Genomic DNA, 22,692 nt, shown 5'->3' on the forward strand with positions numbered 1-22,692 from the left:
TATACTGCCACCATTCAAGTCACCACACCTCTCACCTGGATTGCTTGGTATCCTCCTGACTTCCCTACTTCTACTTTGCCCTCACATCCTCCACCCACTTCTCATCACCTTTCTGAAGCTGAGAGATCTTTTCAAAATTGAAACGTGATCAGTTCAGCCCTCTGTCCAAACACAAAAACAGAGTAAAACAAAAATTCCTCCAGCTGCCTTTAGCACAAACCTGAAACGCTGGGCCTAGCTCCTGCCCATCCTTTCCCGCCTGTTTCCATCTATCTCCTCCACCGCCTCCATGCCCCAGCTGTACTAGTCAACCTCCTGTTCAAGCTCAGCCTTGCTTCCTCCAGCCCTGCTGTTCCCTAAGGCTAGAGGCTGGAGTGCTCTTTCACTGCCCCACTCCCTTCACACCTCAGTCCCAAAACTACCTCAACTAGACCACACTCATATGGTTTCAAAAGTCCTTATTTCCTCCCTTTAGCTCAGTAAGTGTATGACCTATTGAAAGGATTATTTCCTAATGTCTGACTTGTCTACACGATTTTAAGTTTGGGGGTGGAGGGAGTAAGGCAGCCGATTTTGTTCATCACCTTGTTCCTCATTACCTAGCTCAGCCCTGACCAAGGGGAAATCCTCCCCCGACCCAAAAAAGACCCGAAGTGAATTTCGGACCAAGAGGTGTGGGAAAGGTAAATATTAAATTAACAATTGAACGAATGAGTGCAGGGAGGGGTTAAATGATCTCAGAAAGTTGGCTCTCACGCCAGAGGCTACCTATTACATAGTCCCCCAAACACACAGGGTCACTTTTCTGTGGCTTTTTTTTTTTTACATTTTGGCATTGGTTTTTTGTATCACACCTTTCACGCGTGACAGCCCTGGTGTGACCACCCTTAAAAAAGACGATCCGGGTGAATCTGAGATAAAGACTAGAGCAGCCGACAGGGGGAGGGTCAGGGCGGAAGTGCCGGCTCGGGACAGCTTGGGGCGGAAGTGCCGGGTCACGGGCGGAAGCGGCGACGTTAGCGGCGGGGAGGCTCAGGTGGGTCCCGGTGGCCTGGCGCTGGCGGTTAGGCGCTTGCGGCTCCGCGGCCCCGAGCCAGATGCGGCGGGGGTGTGGGGGGCCCGCGAGCCCTTTGGTGGGTCGCACGCTGCCAATTTCGATTGTTTGTCTTTAGAGGGAATTTAATTACACCGGGAGCCATAAATCCATGAACCACCGGGGAGGAGGGGAGGATTATAAGCATGTACGTGTGCGTGTTAAATAAGTGAGTGTAAGAGTGTGTCCGCACGCGCGCAGGCGATGTAACTCTGCGAAGTAAGCAAAATAACCGGCGGGAAAAGGCAAGAGAAAGCAGAAAACATCTCCAGACAGATCCCCCATCTCGGGTGTAATTGAATTCTGTGAAGTAACAATATAATCATATTTGACACCCCGCTGAGATAACTGCCTTTTTAAATACAGTAAATATTTTCAAGCAGCCATATTGACCTTTAATTGAGGGTGTAAAGATTGAAAAGTTCATTGGGGAACATTGTGAGCTCGGGGGCTCTCTGGATCCCTCTCTGGGCCTCCTCTCTGCCTTATTGGGTAAAAGCAACCCTCTGGGTGTTGAACAGTGAGAGAAGGCAGAGACTGTACAATGCTCAACAAATACTTCACCTTGTCATCATCACTGACAGATAGCAGCTCATACAATTTTTAAATAAGTCTAGGGGTAGAAAACAAGCAAATACAGTACCATAATGATGAAGGCAATAACAGTAAATTACTGCTAAGTGACTTTCTAGGGCTGTGGCCAGATGGGAATTTTTTGCCTGGATGATCTTTATTCTTTTTTTCCATAATGTTTTATATAGTAGGCACTTTGATGGTGCAGGGGTTAAGAGCTATGGCTGCTAACCAAAAGGTCAGCAGTTCGAATGCACCAGCCACTCCTTGGAAACCCTATAAGGCAGTTCTGCCCTATCCTATGGGGTTTCTTTGGGTACCAGTCGACTCCACCACAGCAGGTTTTTGGTCTCCTTGTCGTCACAGTTCTTTATGGAGTCCGGGTGGTGCAGTGGTTAAGAGCTCGTCTGCTAACGAAGAGCTCGTCTGGTAGTTGGAATCCACCAGCCACTCCTTGGAAACCCTGTGGGGCAGTTCTACCCTGTCCTGCAGGGTCGCTATGAGTTGGAATCGACTGGATTGCAATGGGTTTGAGTTTTTTGTTGTTTTTGTTTTAGTGGCCTTTAAAAAATCCATGCTATGGCCCAATCTGACTCCAAGATTCTCAGCTCCTCAAGGCCAGGGATAGTGTCTGTTTTTGTTGTTAGGTGCGGTGAGGTCGGTTCCGACTCATAGTGAGCCTGTGTACTACAGAATGAAACACTGCCTAGTTCTGCACAATCCTCACAATTGTTGCTATGCTTGAGCCCATTATTGCAACCACTGTGTCAATCCATCTCTTGAGGGTCTTTCTCTTTTTCACAGACCCTCTACTTTACCAAGCATGATGTCTTTCTCCAGGGACTGATATCTCCTGACACCATGTCCAAAGTATGTAAGACATAGTCTCACCATCCTTACTTCTAAGGAGCATTCTGGTTGTACTTCTTCCAAGACAGGTTTGTTTGTTCTTTTGGCAGTCCATGGTACGTTCATATATTCTTCACCTACACCAGAATTCAAAGGCGTCAGCTCTTCTTCGGTCTTCCTTATTCATTGTCCAGCTTTCACATGTATATGATGCGATTGAAAACACTGTGGCTGGGGTCAGGCACACCTTAGTCTTCACGGTGACATCTTTGTTTTTCAACAGTTTAAAGAGGTCCTTAGCAGCAGATTTGCCCAATGCAATGCTTCTTTTGATTTCTCGACTGCTGCTTTCATGGATGTTGATTGTAGACCCCAGTAAAATGAAATCCTTGACAACTTCAGTTTTTTTTCCATTTATCATGATGTTGCTTATTGGTCCAGTTGTGAGGATTTTTGTTTTCTTAATGTTGAGGTGCAATCCATAGTCAAGGCCCTGTTATATCCCCAGCAATTTCTAGCACATTTCCCAACATAAGCAAGGTTGTGTAACTATACATTGTCTTGGTTATGCAGCCGCTACAGCCATGTCTTACTGTGCATAATGACTGAGTACATTGAGTTGGCCTTTAGACCACAGTCTTTAGTGATCGTCTTTCTGAGGCATAGCTGATAAAATACCTGTGACGCTATCTACCAATATTTGGAGCTGTATACTTTGAGTGTATTGTAGGTAAGTAACAGGGAGAAATTTAAAATGCCTGGAAAAGGAGTTGGACCCTAGAAGCACTGAGTGATTACAGTAATATTCAGGCAAGGCAGAACTAATCACAGTTCTGTGAAACGTCATAGCCTAATAACTCAAGTTCTGCTCTGTGAGGAATTGCCTAGAACCAGAAAGGTCCTGTTGTGAAAATGAAGATTAGTGGGGCTGGTGGTTTAGACAGGAGGAATTCCCAAATTTTCTTTCTCTCCTGCTTGCTGTGGAAACCCTGGTGTGTAGTGGTTAAGAGCTACAGCTGCTAACCAAAAGGTTGGCAGTTGGAATCCACCAGGCACTCCTTGGAAGCTCTACAGGGCAGTTCCACTCTGTCCTGTAGGGCCACTGTGAGTTGGAATTGACTCAATGGCAATGAGTTTTCTGCTTGCTGTGGTCAGTGGTGAATACCTGCCAAGGAAGGATCAATATATTTTTGTCCCTTCACCAGAGGAATATGTGGTTAGATGGTCTTCTGTAGCTGGACTGATGGCAGGTAAGTAAAAAGAAATGAAGATTTTCAAACTTGGGAATTTATTAGACCATGTTTTTGTTTTGTTCCGTATGCCTGGCTTTCTCTAACTATTAAGTACCCAGAGGCATTGTGGAGAGATGCCTTCAAAATAAGGACTTTTTTTATTACTAAAGTTTTTGTATTTCATACACTTGTGTATACTCTAGCTGGCTGATGCATTCAGTTGCTCTCGTACCAGTACTTGGGGTTTCAAACATAGCAGAACATTGACGTGACATAATACAAGTTGTGAAGTTTTTTATGTTCCTTATTTTAAATCTAATTTTTGCCACTGTTTTATTCAAAGAGTGTACATCAGAGGAAGCCAAAAGCCAGCTGGAACAGTTTCTGCATGTGGTTTAATCCTGTTTGCAATTATTTTGAAGGGGAGAAACCATCTGGATCAGGGATGTGTAGTTACACAGATAGCAGGGACTAGATGAGCTTCCTCCATCCTTCCCTGAGTATTGCATAGCAAATTCTAGGGACAAAATCAATTGGAGAAGAAAGTGCAAAATGAAAATTTTGGGCTAAGTTTACCATAGATATTATCCCACGCCCCTAACTTCTCATCCCAGTCATAGCCACAGGGAACAGGAGACATGAAAGCATTTCTCTCTTTTTATTCCAATCCTTATCACTGTTAAGGTTTCCAGAAATGGAGGCAAAACTCAAAGTACTTTCCATTTTTAGAAAGTATCCACCCCTAAGGATTTCAGAGCATTTCACCAGTACTGTCTAGTAACAAGTATTGTACTGCTATTGCCTTCATCAACTGTGGTACTGTATTTGTTTGTAAATCCTTCTCCTGCCAAAGGTGTGAGTTCCTTAAGGGCAGGTACAGTATCTTAACAACTTTTATATTTCTAGCACTTGGCACAGTGCCTGGCGTGTTACAAACACTTAGTACATGCTATGGAAATGAAAAGACAGTATCCCTGAAGGGAGGCTGGATTTATAATGCATGTTAAAACATCACTGAGAATGCAACAAGGTAAAGAATATTTACCAGAGCTCCTTTCAAGGGGTTACTAGATGTAGTTGAAAGGAATGCTTTGATAAGCAGCTTTGAGTGGAGAGGAGCATATTTATGAATCCATTGTTGTTAGCAGATGTTGAGTCAACTCCTGCTCATGACAACCTTATGTATGACAGAATGAAACATGGCCCGGTCCTGCACCATCTTCACAATTGACAGTATGTTTGAGCCCACTGCTGCCGCCACTGGGTCAGTCCACCTCATGGAGGGTTTCCCTTGTTTTCACTGACCCTCCCCTTTACCAAACATGAGGTCCTTTTCTAGCAGTTGGTCTTTGCTAATGACGTGTCCAAAGTAAGCAAAAGAAAGTCCATCCTCACTTCTAGGGAACATTCTGGCTGTACTTCCTCAAAAACTGATTTGTCCACCCTTCTGGCATTCCACTGTATATTCAATATTCTTCATCAACACCACAATTCAAATGCGTCAGTTCTCCTTCGATCTTCCTTTTTCAGTGTCCAACTTTCACATGCGTAGACACCACCAAACAGCCTTCCATGGAGATTTGGCCTGGTCAGATGCAGGGCCTTTGTTGTATTGAGGGGAGTAGGCAAACTGAAAGGCTTCACCAGCCCTGTGATTCTACCCTTCCCCCAGGCCATCGGTGCTCAACTCTTCACCCAAATACCAGTTGAGTAGATATTTGAAGACTATCTGTTTGAATCAAACCAAACCAAACCCGTTGCTGTTGAGTCGATGCCAGCTCACGGTGACCCTATAGGACAGAGTAGAACTGCCCTTTAGGGTTTCCAAGGAGCACCTGGTGAATCTGAACTGCCGACCTTTTGGTTACCAGCCGTAGCTCTTAACCACTAGATCGCCAGGTTTCCATCCATTTGAAGGGGTACCAAATTATTAGCCTACTTAGGGCACCTATATCTTGGTTTGGTCCTGCCTTAAAAATAGAAGCCCTATATATGGTCACTATTTTAAGGCTAGGTTGCCCAATTAATATGGAAGGAAATACACAATTGTCCTTCCTACCTTAATAACAACATTCCAAAGGAGTTCAAAGTTGATAGCTTTTTGTGTTGTAATAGGGTAGACGCGTGGTATATGCTGCTTCCTTCAGTTGCCAGTGGGATTGCAACAGAAACCAGACTGTTAACTGGAAACAAATGAACTTCCTCTCATTGTTTCAGTACTTTTTCAGATTAATCATGAAATAATGGGAAATGGGTTCTAGTTTAGTCAGAAGGGATGATATGAAATTGAATTATTTAATTTTTTTTAACTCTTCTCAAAGTATGTAGTTCTTCCAGTCGGTAAAGAGAAAGGATACTGTTTACTAGAAATTCAGTAAGCTGAGGCAGCTTAGAACATAAGACTGAAAAAAAAAAATTTAAATACAGCTGTGTTTTCCCAGGTTCAAATTGAAATTAATCTGAATTTTCTTAGATTTAGAGATACAAACCTCATTCTGATAGTAAAAGAATTCTGCCCTCTCAGGCTGAGACCTCCCTCATTCTCTCCATCCTAATATTAAGCCATAAATGGAATGTGGTATTTGTTTTTTAGTATACTGTGGAGATTAGTGTATAAAGCTTTTGAGAGTTTTTGGAAGAAAGGAGGTTGAACTTGGAGATCCTTTTTAGTTCTGAAAATTTCTGTATTGGCCCCATTATGTATAAATATAGGCAATTGCTCAAGGAGAAAATACCAAGAAATAAATAAAAGACACAGTATGAAGGACTTAAGTTAAACTTTAGTTTCTTTATTCATAAAACAAGGGGATCTACAAAGTCACTTCTGAGTTCCAAAATATTAAGATATTCTGTCAGTGATAGCTGTTAAGCAACAAGATAGGAATTCAATAGGAATTCAGAGGATTGTTCTGTCGTTAGTTGCTGGCTCCAACTCATGGCATCCTTATGTATAAAAACAAAATGTTGCCCATTCGGTCTTACATCATCTTGATGATTGTTATATGTTTGAATCCATTGTTGATGCTATCATGTCAATCCCTCTCATTGAGGGCTTCCCTCATTTTTACTGACCCTCTACCAGACATGATGTCCTTTTCTAGCAATTGGTCTTTCCTGATGATATGTCTAAAGTAAGCAAGCCGAAGGCTTACCATCCTTGATTCTAAGGAGCATTCTGGTCATATTTCTTCTATGATAGGTTTGTTTATTGTTCTGGTAGTCCGTAGTATATTCAATGTTCTTTGCCGACACCACAGTATGAATGCATCAATTCTTCTTGTGTCTTCCCATTTCATCGTGCAGCTTTCCCATGTTTATGAGACAATTGTAGAAGCTCATATAACTGAGGGTTGGTGGGGCCTGACCTCAAGAGTGGATGGTTCCCAAAGCTGAGACTAAGCACTGTGATTCTGCAGCCTACGTCTTGCTGGCATTACAAGCCCAGGGCAGTGCTGGATTTAGTAACTCAGACGTCCAAGGCCGTTTGCTACAAAATGGCTCAGAATGAATGAAACATCTTTCAGGTCTTGTGTAGTCATGAGGATAATTTCATCTCTTTGATAAGATGAATTGAAAGTGGGTGGAGTGATAGTGATGGGTGGGATATTAGTGACAAGTGGAAGACATTGCCTGGGTGGATGGATTTTTAATAACAAACGGTTTTAGAAATGGGATTGGGTGCTTTTTAAATAGCAGGGAAACCAGCATTACTAGCTGAGTATAATAAGACTAGAATGCTTTAATAAAATTGCCTTCTTTTTGGGTCAGCATGATGTATCAGAGATATCTTCAAAGGAATGGGTCATTTTGGTTAAGAAGGATAATGTGGAAAGGAGGCTGTGTATTTCATTATGTACTTTGTTCCTGCCCCTTGAACTGGAATGGTTTTGCCCTTATCTTAATGCTGTCTTTATGGAATGAAGGAATTTTAAAATTGGTTTTTTAAACTGTATTAAGCCCTCATGTATGATATAACCCAACCACATTATTCAGGTTTTCTTGGCTTTTAGGAACAGCTTTGCAGCCATCATGTCATAATTGTACTGAACGTTGTTGCACATTCTGAATTCGGAATGTGCTGCCCTGGCTCCAGGCCAGATGCTAAGTCAGTGTCTTTGGGTTTGGGGATGGAGGGAAGGGGTGTGATGAGCACTGTGTACAAGCCCATGGTGTTCACAGGAATTAGCCCAGAATTCCCTGTGGAGTCCTGGTGCTAGAGGGAGTGTATAGAGGGAATATGTTACTGTTCTTGATTAGCATCATCATTTTCTTTTTCTCGGCCAACCGTTACTCCGGAAACATGGTCATGTGCACCAACCCCATTACTGAGTGGCCTCCTCTGAAGCAATGGTCTGGAAAGAGTGACTGCTGAGGTTTAAAGTTTCTTCTAAAACAAACTTCTCGCACTAAAGATTCATGTCCTCTTCCACTTCCTGTTTGTTAGCTTGCCACACACCTAGACAAAGACAGCAGTGATTCAGGATGTGGAGAAGAATGCCAAGTTGAAGTGAGCCTGCTATCAAAAATAATTTTTAAAATGTGTTTTCTAATTAGAAGGAAAAATGCATTATTCTTCCTTTTGTGAGGAGCTTTTCCATATCAGATGATTGTCCAGCCACTCTAATGTCACCTTCTGGGTCCTTCTGACTCCAGGGCTGCTCAGTTGTGATTGAGGAGCAAGCTCCTTTATCCTTCTGCCTGGATCTACACATGAATTTTAGTCACTATGAGTTGGAATTGACTCAACGGCAATGAGTTTTGTTTTGTTTTAAGGGCCTACCACTTTAGGCTCCTACAGGTAAAAACTACTTCAGATTCTTTGTTCAGGGCTATTCTCATGGCATTACTTCAGGGTGTGATTTCCCCCTTCTCTCATCAGGAAGATATTTGAGGCTCAAAGCGTTTCGGCACAGTTTCCTGGGTCTCCGTAAAATGAGAAATTAGGAGGTGTACGGGACAAGTCCGCTACTCATCTGTCAGTTTGTTGTACCGTGGTGGCTTTAATGTTGCTATGATGCTAGAAGCTATGCCACTGGTCTTTCAAATACTAGCAGGGTCACCTATGGTGGAAAGGTTTCAGTGGTGCTTCCAGACTAAGACAGACTAGGAAGAAAGGCCTGGCAATCTACTTCCGAAAACTAGCCAAGAAAACCGTATAGATCACAACAGAATTTTGTCTGATATAGTGCTGGAAGATGAACCCCCTATATTGGAAAGCATTCAAAACACACAGTGGTTGCAACAATGGACTCGAGCATACCAATTATCATGAAGATGGCATGGGACCAGACAGCATTGCTTTTTGTCATACATGAGATCACTGTGAGTTGGAGCCAACTCAACAGCAGCTACCAACAAAAACAGGCCAAGTGGTAGCATTTCCATTTTACAGTTGAAAACAGAACTTAAAGAGATGAGGATTAGCCCAATGTCTCAGACTAGTTAGTTGCCTGTCTCTTTGGGGTTTCTTTTTATAAAACCTTATCTAAAAATGCACTTGGGGATTTAAACATAATGACTTCCAACTAAAACTATGTGAAGAGTAATTTTAAAGCTGTAAATGAAGAATTATACCATTTGTGCTTAATTCCCATGATTGATGAGTTAGTGGGAGCTATTTCATTTAAATGTATTTTGACCTCTCTAGACAATTTATTCAAAACTACTACTTGGATCAAGTTTTGTCTTTAAAAATTATCAGTAAAGTCCAACTGCATTGGCAGCTTCTGTTTGCACATACATGGATTGAGGATATCCATGGGTAAAATAATAGTGAATGTTTCCCTCTTTGAAAATAAGGACAAGCATTGGGAAAGAGCAACTGGAAGGGAACTGGCTTTTGTGTTCTACTTATCAGAAGAAAATCTCCATTCTTTGAAAATTAAATTTGTTTGTAATTTTGTGAATCCGTAGTAAGGTAAGCCAATAACTGGAGCTGAGGTATTTGTTAGTCTAGATATTTAGCCTTACCTAGACTTAGGTTGGTAGGTAGACTGAGTGACATCGTTAGTGACAACCAAAAACCAAAGCCATTGCCATCAAGTCAACTCCGATTCATAGTGACCCTACAGGACAGGGTAGAACTGCCCCATGGAGTTTCCAAGGCTGTAAATCTTTATGGAAGCAGTCTGCCACATCTATCTCCTGCAGAGTAGCTGGTGGGTCCAAACCGCCAGCCTTTCGGTTAGTAGCCGATCACTTAACTAACCCCTGTGCCACCAGGGCCCCTTTAGTGACATCCTTAATAGTGGATGAATATTTCAAATCTTTAATCAGTGATATCCTGTCTTAGAAATTTCTCTTTAAGTAGTGTTTACAATCTGAAATTTTCAGCTATTTTTTTCCTTTTTTAAATTTTATCGTTGAGGATATACACAGCAAAACATATACCAATTCAGCAGTTTCTACACGTACGATTCAGTGACATTGATTACATTCTTCGTGTTGTGTGACCATTCTAACCCTCCTTTTGTAAGTTGTTCCTCCCCATTAATATAAATTCACTGCCCCCTAAGTTTTCTATCTAATCTTTCGAGTTGCTGTTGTTGATCCCATGTAGATCTTAAAAGAGCATAATGCTCAAGGCAGACATTTTTTACTACTTAAGGTAAACTGTTGTTTGGTTTTGAGAAGACTTCAGGGGATATTTTTGGTTTAAGGTTTAAACATTATCTCAGGGTGATAGTTTCAGGGGTCCAGCTATTTCTTTTTTATTTTATTTATTTATTTATTTTTAGTTTTGTAATTCTCTATTTCTGAAACTGTTATTACTAGAAATTTAAATCTTGTATTTGAGGCCAGTAAAAGCACATTCCAGTCAATAAAATCATTACTGTTATTAATAACAATGCCTTACTTTTATCAGTCAAGCCTTATTTCTCTGTACTGCTTTATAACCTGTGATTTTTATATTTATTATCTTATTTTAAGATACCAAGTCAACTTTTGTCTTCATTCTTCTCCCCCAGCCTCCCAGCCTCACCAGAAACATCCCTTTTGCTTAAGATGTTAAATTAGGCAGGAAGCAGACAAGGTACTTCATTTTAGGATAGGCATTGGTTGGAAGATTTAATTCCTTCCATGCTATATCAGGCACATCCTAGCTCATCTGATTTGTGATAGATTATTTCACTGTTCCTCTTCTAGTCCAAGCCCGCATCACTCTGCAAGACAATGGACCAGTCCCTCGTCCTGGAAATACTTTCTCCAGTTGGCTTTTGTGATGACACAGGCTCCTGGTTTTCCTTCTACCTTACTAACCATCCTTTTTGCCTCTTTTGCTGGCCCCTCTTTTCGCTACCTCTAAATGTTGATTGCCTCAGGGCTGTGTCCTGGGCTGTCTTTTCTCTTAATTTATTTAAACGACGCCATCTAGTTCCATAGCTGTAAATACAGCCCTCAAACGATAGAGTCTCATATTTTTATTTTCAGCTCTGGCCTCTGCTAAGTACCAAACCTGTATGTGCCACTTTCTACCTGAGCTCCATAATGTCCCAAACCATGCACTTGGTTCCATGCATCTGTCAATCTGTCCTTCCAGTTTTCCTCACTTTAGTAAATGGCACCGCCACCCACCCAGAGGCCCAAGACCAAAAACTGGGATTGTCTTGATGGCCGTCTTTTCTTTAATTCCTCATATCCTTTTCACCAGCCAGTCTTATTGGCTCTGTTTCCACCTAGTCCATGCCATCATCCTCTCTCATCCAGACTACTGCAGAGGCCTCCTAACAGGGTTCTGCTTCCACTCTTGCCCCCCACAATCCATTCTTCAAACCACAGCTGAAGCAATCTTTAAAAATATATGTGAGATCATGTTACTTCCCTCCTCTAAATCTTCTAATTGTGCTTAAATTCTCAATTCCTTAACAACGCATAGGTCTTACATCATCTGAGCCCTGCTGGCCTTTTTTTTTAACCCCATTTCCTACCACTCCTCCCCTTGTTTACTGTGCTTCAGCCACAACATTCTTTTGTGTTTCTTCCAATGAGTCAAGCTTTTCCTCATCTTAGGGCCTTTGCACTTACTGTTTTCCCTCCCTAAAGTGCTCTTTCAAATCCTTATGCCTTCTCAACCTTTACTCCCAGCTGAAATGACACCTGCTCAGAGTTACTTCAAGAACCTACCTTAGTCACTGTCACCTCACCCTCTTCTGTACTTGTCACTCTTCCTCATATTGTTTGGCATTAAAGAGTTTCTTCATTGGAATGTGGACCCATAAGGGCAGCTACCTTGCTTTCTTGTTCACCACTGTAAAAAGCACCTGTAATAGTCCTTGATACATGGAAAACATTAGATAATTGTTGAATAAATGAATGACTCTCATCCTACACCTAGATTATTGCAGTTGACCTCTATGTCTTTTCCGCCCCCTCTCTCCTTTCCTTTGCATTCCATCCTGTGTACTACTGCTAAATTAATCTTCTGAAACACTATCACATCACTCTCTTGTTCAAAACAGGGCTTTGAACTGGTTGTAAATGTGCAGGCATGGCCGACAGAAACAAGGCAGGACTTTGAGCCAGTTTGAAGGGTTCAGACATGGCTGAAGGAATTGTATGTGTTGCAGAGCAACCAAATCTCTTGCAGGTTGAGTGCGGTGCCCCACTCAAAGATGGCGGCCAATTGCCCTGCTTTGAATGTGTGCCGCTGTCCATAGTCCTTCAAATAATCCAATCTCCTGCATCAGGAGACTTTCAGGAGAGATGCAGGAGATTGGATTATTGGCAGGACTGTGGAGAGTGACACCCATTCAAAGTGGTGCAGTCAGCCACAATCTTTGAGCAGGGCACCAATGCCTGTTTCCTACTCGGGTCAAAAGCTGACAAGAGATTTGGTTCCTATGAAACATGCCCACTATCCTTGTTTCCATCAGCCATGGCTGAACTACTTTGAACCAGTTCAAAGCCCTGCCTTGTTTCCATTGGCCATGACTGAATCGTTTAGAACTGGTTTGAAGCCCTGGTTCAAAATCCTTCAGCAGTTCCCAAGATACATGCAACAAATCACACATTGCTTAAAACAAACAAACAAAAAAAACCCCAAACCTGTTGCCCTCCAGTCGATTCCAACTTATAGTGACCCTATAGGACAGAGTAGAACTGCCCCATAGAGTTTCCAAGGAGCACCTGGTGGATTCAAACTGCTGACCTTTTGGTTAGCAGCCATAGCGCTTAACCACTACGCCACCAGGGTTTCCACATATTATTTAGCCATCATTAAAGATCCTCCACAGTCGCATCCTAGTATGCCTTCCAAACTTGTTTCCCATTGTTCTTCAACATAAGTCTCTTTACCCCATTCACGTTTTCCACCATCAAACGGGCCATGGCATTCCTAGCTGAGCACCTTTGTGTCTAACTCCAAATTTAGAATGCCTTCCCTTTTTTCTTCATATCCAAACCTTCAGTGATTCAAGATCCTTCTTTTGTGTGAATCCACCTCCAATCTCAACGTAATACTCTTCTTTTCCTTTCTCTTATAGCACTTGATGTCGCTCATCATATACCCGTTATAATCTGCCCTGTATTTCTAATTTACCTTTACATATACATGTCTTATCTCCCGATTAGATTTCTTTAACTCTTCATGGGTTAAGATAGTCTCTTATTCATTTTTAGCCCTTCTCTCCCCACTGTGGGACAAATGAGTGAATGGTATCACTGGTTTACTAATTGCTGTGAAGCCTGACATAATTTATATTGTTTCAGTTAAGAATTTAACTCCCTTTTCCTAAATTCACTGAAATACTTCTCTCTGTTGTTCCAGTTGTTTGTATCTAGTTTGTGGAGTTGATTTCTCCATGTGACAGCTTTATCTGGGAGGGAAAGTAATAGGCTAAACACCAGACAGAATGAAGAAAATTTCTTATGTCTTAGTTTTACCGAGAATTAGTAGGGGTTCAAGAGGAAATATATGAACTAAGTAGTGAATATGTAAAAACCATATACCTTCTGTGAAATGATTATTTATTGGATAGACAAGCTGCACACTTCAAACAGTTGAAGAACATTTTCACAGAGTAGTGTGCTGAGTACCAACAGTGGAATTGAGACATTCAGATACTTGAAAATCTGCAGTCATGGTAATAATTTGAAGGGAAACAAAAAGAGCTTTTGTCTCTAGGCACCCCTTTTGACCAGTTATTCTTTTCTAGAAACATTATCCACTGACTTCTCTGGCCCTCTGGTTGGCGAACTTGTTGGCACTGAAATCTGGAAGTAGAGGCTACAGGGAGTGTGATAAACGTGAGGTATGAGGAACTGTGTCTCATTCCCCAGGGCTGGGGCTTGACGTAAGCTCACGCGTAGTTTAATGTGCTATGTGGGAGCAAATCAGCGGTCAAAATGTGATAGTCAGAATGAAGCTGAGCACAATGCCCTGTACAACTGGGCCCACAGGTGGGTGGTTAGCTTGGGATCTTTGCTGCCACATCTTGCATGAGTTGGCTCCACCTCCTCGCAGTTCCCCTGACCAGTTACCCTGATTGCTGAGGTTTAAAGAAAAGCACCTAAGATTCCACCCACACCAGTGAGTTAGGGGCCCTACTCCTGTGGCCTCATTCTACCACTGCTTGGCCCTTGGATTTGACTGCTCAAAGTACCTGCTCAATTTTCAGTTTTGTCCCCATACACTGCCTTTTCTTGTCTCTCTTGGATTCACAGGGTCCTCTCTTTCTTATCCTTGTAGCCAAGATACCAGGCTAGGCTCCCATTTGTTTGGTACAGAGGCTTGGACACAGCTGACTGACCAAACGCTCAGAGGAGCCCTGGGGAGGCATCATTTGTCCCTGTTTCCCTGGAGTGGGTAGAGCCCAGTGACCCAGGTGAGTCTCTACCTTACTATATAAACTTGCAGTCATCTAAAATAATGGATTTTGTTCCCAAAAGAGAGGGGTAGGGGTGTGTGTGTGTGTGTGTGTGTGTATAGTCATTTGGGTAAAAATAGGAACCATTATACTTCGATGGTAATGAATGTGAAATGGAGCACTTAACATCTCACATGGCACAAATGACTAAACGGAAGCCCTGAGCCTCTCTTTATGGAACACAGGTTCAGCAAGAGCTTCGGTAATAGTGTTTGGTTAATGTCAGCTCAGCATTAAATTTACATTACACTCCTGTGAAGAAGCTCCAGCATTACCTGTTAATAGCCAAGGCGGTACCTGGGCTTGTATAGCCCTTTAAATTTTGCACATGAACTAACATTTCAGCTTGCTGATGAGAGATCATGTGAACCTGGAGATTTGATGTGCCCACGGATTCTTTGTAGGAATAAAAATTCTGGTCAGTGAAGGTCAATTTCTCTACTCAAGCGAGAACAATGTTGTTTTCCTTCTAATCACACACACACAGGACTTAAAGTAGCCCAGAGCCCCACGTAAGTGATGTGCAGCCATAGCCTGGGCAGCCCCTCATGCAAGAAATGAATAATCCTTAATAAAGGCTCCAACAACCCTGACTTCTTTCTGTGCTGTAATCAGTTGCTTTAATGGTGTGCCCTTCAGTGCTCACAGGGAAAAGGCTATAAAGTTAAGCTGTCGTCCTTATCTTGCTTCAAGGAGGGCTAAATTGGGCCAATTCAGTCTTCCCCCCATGTTGTATTTGATTCTGTCATAAAGACCACTGAAATCGGCCTCAGTTTTGTTGAAAGGCCAGCATTCACTTTCTCTTTCAGGGTGAGCTGTGCCTCTGTGAACGGCACTGGACTTGAACCAGCAGGAAGTCACCATCTTTATTGTTAGGCTGTGGAATTTGTTTTAGGCACATTCTAAATCCAGTCTATGCCTTTTGCTTTTTTTTTTTATGTCTGGGACAAAGGTGACCCAGTTGTATTTCTTTGATACTATGAACACAGCCTTTTTTGCTCATATCACAGAAGCATATGACAAAATACAAAGGATAAAACTATGTGTGTGTAGTAAGGGCACATATTTCATGACTAAATTGAATGACATAATCAAAAAAGTGTTGTCCTTTCACAGTCATGAGCTAACAGGCAGAGACTGTCTCTCAGGATATTTAATAGTGCTGAAATACCATTCAAAAATAATAGAACTAATGAAAATGTCACATTGACAGAGTAGCCCATATTAAGATTTTACTTCAAGAAGGCATTACTCGGTGAATGTGACATTGACAGCAATGGTGTTAGGGTTTACAGACTTAGTAAAATGTTCTAAGAAGAGTATTACAGAGTTGCAGCTGGAGTGTGTCATGTTTTCATTGTACTTTCTCTTTTCTAGAATTAAGTGGACACCAGTGTTCAGGATTTCGGCCTTAATATTCTTATTTCTGCCTAGGAAAGGGGTAGTGAGCTCTTTCTTCATATCAAACTCTAATGCAATTGTAAAATATAATGCTTTCAACGAAATAAGTTAATTTTACAATAGGGTAAAATGCATGTGCCTTAGGGCATTTGAAAAATATGCAGGTAGTAAAATTGCATAATGCTGGTGCAGTCCTCCGTAAGCAAATATGCCATGTTTAAGTGATTAAAAACATCTAGAAAGGTGGAAATGGAGGCTAACAGTGGAAAGGGACTTAGGTTGTAAATAGATTGGTTGTAGCATCACTGAAGACTTTACTTAGCTCTCTGGGTTGGTTGAACAAATATACCAACAAATCTGGAATGAATAGCAGCTCTGTTTACTCTGACAGGTTTTATTTGTCTTGGGTGCAACCAAGACTACATGCTGTGTTTTGTCATGTTGGAAATACTGAAGCAGATTTCCATTGTGGAATGTCAGTTTTTTTTTTAAAGCCTTAACACCTCAGTCTCAACTCAGCTGGGTAAAAGCAGTAAGTTTTCCTTTCCTTACCAGCCAGACATCAATAAATCTTAAATCCTCCACCAAAAGCATGTAGCTACGGTTCACTGTCCTGGTTGTAGTCTTAGGTCACTGCCATAGATGGCCTCATCCTTCTCATTTCTGCCTTTACTCTAACAAAGCCGATTTTTAAATTTTCTTTCTCCTCCGTTTGTAGTGCAGCTTCTTTAACTCAACACCCTGTGAGGGTGCGCCACTGTAGGCATAGGGCCTTCCCAAATCCAGTGATGCGGAAATTTCTACCTAGCCTAAACATAGTCAACATTCTGTTTTCCCCCTCATTTATATCCTGTGTGGACAAAACTATGTTTATAAGCTTTGTCTCCAACCACATCCACTTACTGGAGTTATTAATTCTGCTGAATTTATGGAAAATGTGTATTTGTTGTTGTTAGCTGCTGTCGAGTAGACCACTGACTCATAGTGATCCCATGCACTATGGGATCAGACTGTTGTGATCCACAGGATTTTCACTGGTTGATTTTTCAGAAGTAGATCACTAAGACTTTCTTTCTAGTCTGTTTTGGTCTGAATGCTCCACTGACACCTCTTCAGCATCATAGCAACACACAAGCCTCCACTGACAGACAGGGACAGGCTGCATGTGAGGTGCATTGGCCAGGAATCAAACCTGGGTCTCTGGTGTAGAAGGCAAGAATTCTACCATTGTTTAACACTTACAATAGCACAGCATACTGTTAAATTGTGTAGATTAACTTTACACCTTGGGACAATGCTGGGTAGCCTATCCTAGTGAAAGTCTCATCACATTCCTTTCTTAATGCATTATTAGAATCGTTCAGTTAGCAGGGAGATCTGGAGAGAAGTGGAAGAGTAACAGTTTAAGAGTGTGGGAAAGACCATTGTTTTCATGGATTAGTATCTGATTTTTTTGCTCCTATGATCCTTACTGGAGTTTCATATGGGTTGGTGTTTTTCTCCAGGGTCAATATCAGCCTGTTTAAAATGAGTTTAAGGCTATTCTAACATTGAAGATCCCAGGAACTAGTGGAGATTTGGCCTTTAACTAATACAGTCATCCTCTGTAGAGTGGGGGTAGGTTTGAGGTGGTACTGGAGGGGCTGGAACCACCTACAGTGCCCCAGCCCTGAGGAATGCTGCCCTCTAGGTATGAGATGAGATAGGCCCAAATATGACTACTGTGCACACTGAGTATCTTATCAGGATGGTGGTTGTTGTTAGATGCCTTCAAATTGGTTCTGATTCATAGTGACCCTATGTACAACAGAATGAAACACTGCCCGGTCCTAGTCCATCCTTACAGTTGTTGTTATGCTCAAGCCCATTGTTGTAGCCACTGTGTCAATCCATCTTATTGAGGGTCTTCCTCTTTTTTGCTGACCCTCTACTTTGCCAAGCATGATGTCCTTCTCCAGGGACTGGTCCCTCCTGATAATATGCCCAAAATGTGTGAGACAAAGTCTCACCATCCTTGCTTCTAAAGAGCATTCTGGTGTACTTCTTCCGAGACAGTCTTGTTCATTCTTCTGGCCGTCCTTGGTATGTTCGGTATTCTTCACCAACACCATAATTCAAAGGCGTCAGTTCTTCTTCAGTCTTTCTTATTAATTGTCCAGCTTTTATATGCTTTTGAGGTGATTTGAAAACACCATGACTTGGGTCAGGGGCACCTTAGTCCTTAAAGTGATATCTTTGCTTTTTTAACACTTTAAAGTAGCAGATTTGCCCATTGCAATGCATCATTTGATTTCTTGAATGCTGCTTCCAGGGTTAGAGGTAAGACTAAAGAGAATGAGAAACTCTCTCTCTGACATTTTAACATTCAAACAGATATTTGAGCACCTAATATGTGCCAAGCGTAACTGTGGGTGCTTGGGGATATAGGGGTATATAAGTACCTGCTTATATGGAATTTAGAAGTAGTAGAGGGGACGTGTAGATAAATAACTTTAGATAGTGAAGCCTCTAAAAAAAGGACTTAATGTTTGCTAAAGTGAAAGGTCAGCAAAAATGAGAAGAACCATCAATGATGTGTATAATGGATTGAATCATGTCCCCCCAAAATACGTGTGAACTTGGTTAGGCCTCGTGTGGTTGTCCTTTATTTTATGATTTCCCTGTGTGTTATAAATCATAATCTCTGCCTGTGGTTAAAAAGGATTAGGGTGGGATGTAAGATACCCTTGCTCAGGCCACATCCCTGACCCAATATCAAAGGAATTTCCCTGAGGTGTGGCCTGCACCACCTTTTATCTTGCAAGAGATAAAAGGAAAAGGAAGCAAGCAGAGAGTTGGGGAAACTCATACCACCAAGAAAGCTGTACCAGGAGCAGAGCATGTCCTTTGGATTTAGGGTTCCTGTACAAAGAAACTCCTAGTCTGGGGGAAGATTAATGAGAAGGGTGACAGAGATGGCACAGGACTGGGCAGCATTTTATTCTGTAATACATAAGATCAGCATGAGTCAGAGCCAACTCAACGACAAGTAACAACAATAACAGATAGTGAAGTATAAAAGAAAACTATAGCAAGGTATGCAGACAAATCGCGATAGGCTGGCCAGCATCGGTAAGGTAGGTGGTTACTAAGACCTCTTTAAGGAGGTGGCATGAGCCCAGGCCAAATGAGGAGGAGCTACTTAAGAGCTTTCCAGGCAGAGCAACAGCAAGTGCAGAGGTCCTGATGAAGAAATGTCTTTGGGTATTCAAGGAATACAAAGATCTTTGTGGCTGGAGTATGGTAAGGGAGGGGAAAATGAAAGATGAAGTTGGAGAGAGAGAGAGTAAAGCAAGGTTAAGAAATGAATATCCCAGGAAAGAATTCATCTTGGGAAGCTTCATAAAGAATAAAGTCAACAGTGCATGTAAAGTTACATAAGTAAAATTATCATATTTGTAGTTTTAAGAACAAAACTGGAGGCTCAGTAGAATAACTAGGAATAAGTAGGTGTCTTATGTCAAGCAAGGTAGCAGGATGATGGAGCTTCAAAGCCTAGTGTTTGACTTGCTGCAACTAACAAATTGTTCTTGTTAGAATATCTCCAGAAGAAACACTAGTACACTCGTGTATGAGGTTTTTGAAAGTGATGGCAATCTCCTTTTAAAATAATTCTTAAGCAGTTGAGTAGATTTTTTTTTCCCTTGACAAGTTAACTCAGCCTGATTCTTCACTGTAGTTCCTCTAAGTACAGCTCAGCATTTCCCCATCTTTTGCAATGGAGAGGCATCGATCTTCCAAGAGGTAGCCTGAACCTTCAGCTGGGGACTTGTGCTGCTTACTAATAGTTTTCTTTATAGTGGCAGTGGTTCAGTGTTATTGAATGCTTGCCCGTAAGATAGTCTATCCCTGTGAATAAAAACCACCTTGGGAAACCTCTGCATTTTAGAAGATCTTCATGATGCTGGCAAAATGTGCAGGTGAAATTTAATTTTGTATTCAAATTAACAAACACATGCAGTTTGCTTACAGAAACCAAATAATTAGATTCACAGCTATTCTATTTACATGAATAAATATGGATTTTCCACCTATTATAAATTCTGTTTTGTTTGGAAGACAGTGAATATTGAGGCATCGTGGAGACTTGCCAAACATCTGGGCATCTGACACTCCTGGAATCCAAGAAACAAGCCTGAAGTCTTCAAATTCCATCATACAGCTTGCAGTGTACCGTTCGTATTGTAAAGAGCAAAGTGTAGAGTGTGTAAGTTTACTGGTTTATTTTTCTTTTGGCAGAATTAAGATGCTTTGGTTTCAAGGCAATAGAATACAACTTGCCAAATACTCTTTTGGATTCCTCTTGAGAAATCTCTCTGCCTCTAAGACTACTCTGCCTGTGCTGACCTTATTCACAAAGGTACAGAATGAAAAACTAAAATTACTACTATAAAAATGTAAAGTATTAAAATTGTTGGGTAAAGAAAGTTATACATTTACGAAAGAGAAAACATACTGCAAGGAAAGGCAATAGAATGAACTTTCTTCAGACCTGCTCCCCAATTTTTCCATCATCATAATAGTAGTAATTCTATTTTTTACCCAGACACCTCATTGTTTCACAAATATGAGAGGATCAATTAATGTATTTAATGGTCATTTGACCCATACACTGACAAAATGAACTATCAGGTTATAATAGGATGCTTACAAATAAATCATTTAGAAGTACTGATTTTCCCCTCCCTTTTTTTTTTTTATTAACTAACATTAGTTTTAGGCCATGAATCTTTTTCTAAAGAGCTTTTTTTCCCCCCAGAAATTTATAGTAGGAACATTACTGATTTCCTTTTGCTGTTGACATTTGTGTGATTTATAATCATAAAAGAAATAAACTGCAAGGTAATAGAATTAACTTTAGTGAGTAATACTGCATTTCAAACAAAAAAGGCCTCTAATAGATTTTTCATGTTCCAGGCATTTCAGCAGTTTGAAAATATTCAGCAGTCAGTTATCTAATAACAAAGTTTAAGTAGTTTTTCAAAATGAATTTCTTATTGAAAATGCTTAATCTAAACTACTTCTCATGTCTTTAAGTATATATTGTACTGTTGGAAATGACTGAACAAAAATATTTCATCAGAGAGTCTACTATGGGAAATGTATGTGTGAATTCATCACAACAATAAAATAGTCCCTTAGGGCTGGTGGTGCTCACTCAGCCTAACTGTTCTGCACTGCTTTTCAATCTGAGCAGCAGCTCAGATAGCCAAAAATATTTTCAGCACACACACACACACACACACACACACACGCTAACTTATTCAACTCAATATATGTACTGAGTCCTTGGTCTTTGCCATTAGGCATATAATATCACTCTTCCCTTCAGAGTTCACAATCCAGTTAAAGAAAGAGATACTTAAACTATAGTATCAGATCTTTTTCAGATAATAGAAAGTATTTCCCAGAATGCTTAAAGGGACTTTATGGATTTGTCTGGTTTCAGAAGGAGCTTAACTCAGAAACTGAGCATGGTACCAGTCTCTTCAGCTCTGCTTCCTCTGGGTTAAGTCCATCCTTAGTCCAGTTCTCCTCATGGACAACTACAGCAATCTCAAGTCCCAGATTCCACATCTCAGAAACTCAGGCAAAAGTCCCATGGCTTTCTGTTGGCTCTGATTGGCCTATCCCTGAGCCAACCCTAGCCAAGAGAGATAGGATTCTGATTGCCTCGGACTAAGTCAGCTGTTCCACCCTTACTGCTCAGGGATGGAGTCAGCCATGAGGCATGAGCTAAGAGTAGTTTCTGTGAGTAAAATCACAGTACTCTTGTAATAAGAAAGGGGAGTAGGTGGTGGACTGAAGTAAAAACAGTTCGAAGGCAGTGTCTGACTACCTCCAACCCCACGAGGAGGAAGGAGAACCAAGATCAACAGTGCAAGGCTGATTCCCATGATGTGGAGGCCAGACAAGCCTCCTCTCTCCGTCATCCTTACTAATTCTGACACCAACCATCCCTTGCATAGCTGTCTCTGCTGGGTTTGATAATTCATGGCAATGCCCACACAGAACTCACAGACCATACCCAAAATTGTGGTATTTATTAGGGAAGTAACAGTTACAATTCAGGCTCAGGAACATGCAGGATACAGTTCTTCCATCAGGACAGCCTCTTCCCAACTGTGCTCACAGACATGCCTCTCCCTGGCCCTAGGCCTCTCCCTAAAGGTACTCAGCTTTCTCTCTCTGTGAGCCGGGAAGCCCACTGCACAGTCTTCTGCTGCAGGGTCTCTCCTGCTACTGCTTCTCACTGTCTTCAGGGTTACAGTTTGCTCTCTCTTTCAGTCTCCTACTTCCAGGAGCTTCTCAGCGCAGGGATCTCAGGTCCAAAAACATGCTCTCTGTTCCTGGCTGTTCTTCCTTGGCGGTGGTAGGACCCTCCTGTCTGCTCTATAACTGGCTCTCTTTTAAGGCAAAACTGACCAATCCCCTTGGTGGGCCACAAGTACCCTATCACACAGTCCTGCCCAATCACCTGGGTGGGAGTTACCAGATCATGGCTAGAAAGGCCACACAAATGTAATCAGTCGCACCACAATTGCCAACCCAATGAATGCCCACTGCATTGAGGGATAGAGTAAATAACAAGTGCTGTGTTGGTGCCATGGAGAATCCCAGAGGAGGATGATATTAATGC

At 41.6% G+C, this 22,692-nt stretch overlaps 1 protein-coding gene across 11 annotated transcripts in view; it reads left to right on the forward strand.

Moving 5' to 3' along the window:
* The first annotated feature begins 996 nt into the window (after positions 1 to 996).
* C2H5orf63 (chromosome 2 C5orf63 homolog) overlaps positions 997 to 22,692 on the forward strand; it is a 38,742-nt gene continuing 17,046 nt past the window's right edge. For 2 of the 11 annotated variants that reach the window (XR_010319183.1, XR_010319184.1), the window contains exons 1-5: positions 1,009 to 1,036; positions 2,471 to 2,536; positions 13,902 to 13,997; positions 14,435 to 14,570; positions 20,112 to 20,259. Coding sequence is in view for 9 of the 11 variants with exons in the window: in XM_064275673.1 (XP_064131743.1) it covers positions 20,299 to 20,412 (114 nt within the window). In the remaining 2 variants the exon portion in view is untranslated. Of the gene's footprint in view, positions 1,037 to 1,060; positions 2,537 to 13,079; positions 20,413 to 22,692 lie in introns of those variants that run through there. The other 9 variants (XM_064275675.1, XM_064275672.1, XM_064275671.1 and 6 more) reach the window with 9 other exon arrangements.

Source organism: Loxodonta africana, chromosome 2 (assembly GCF_030014295.1).
Source record: "Loxodonta africana isolate mLoxAfr1 chromosome 2, mLoxAfr1.hap2, whole genome shotgun sequence".
NCBI classification, from domain to species: Eukaryota; Metazoa; Chordata; class Mammalia; order Proboscidea; family Elephantidae; genus Loxodonta; species Loxodonta africana.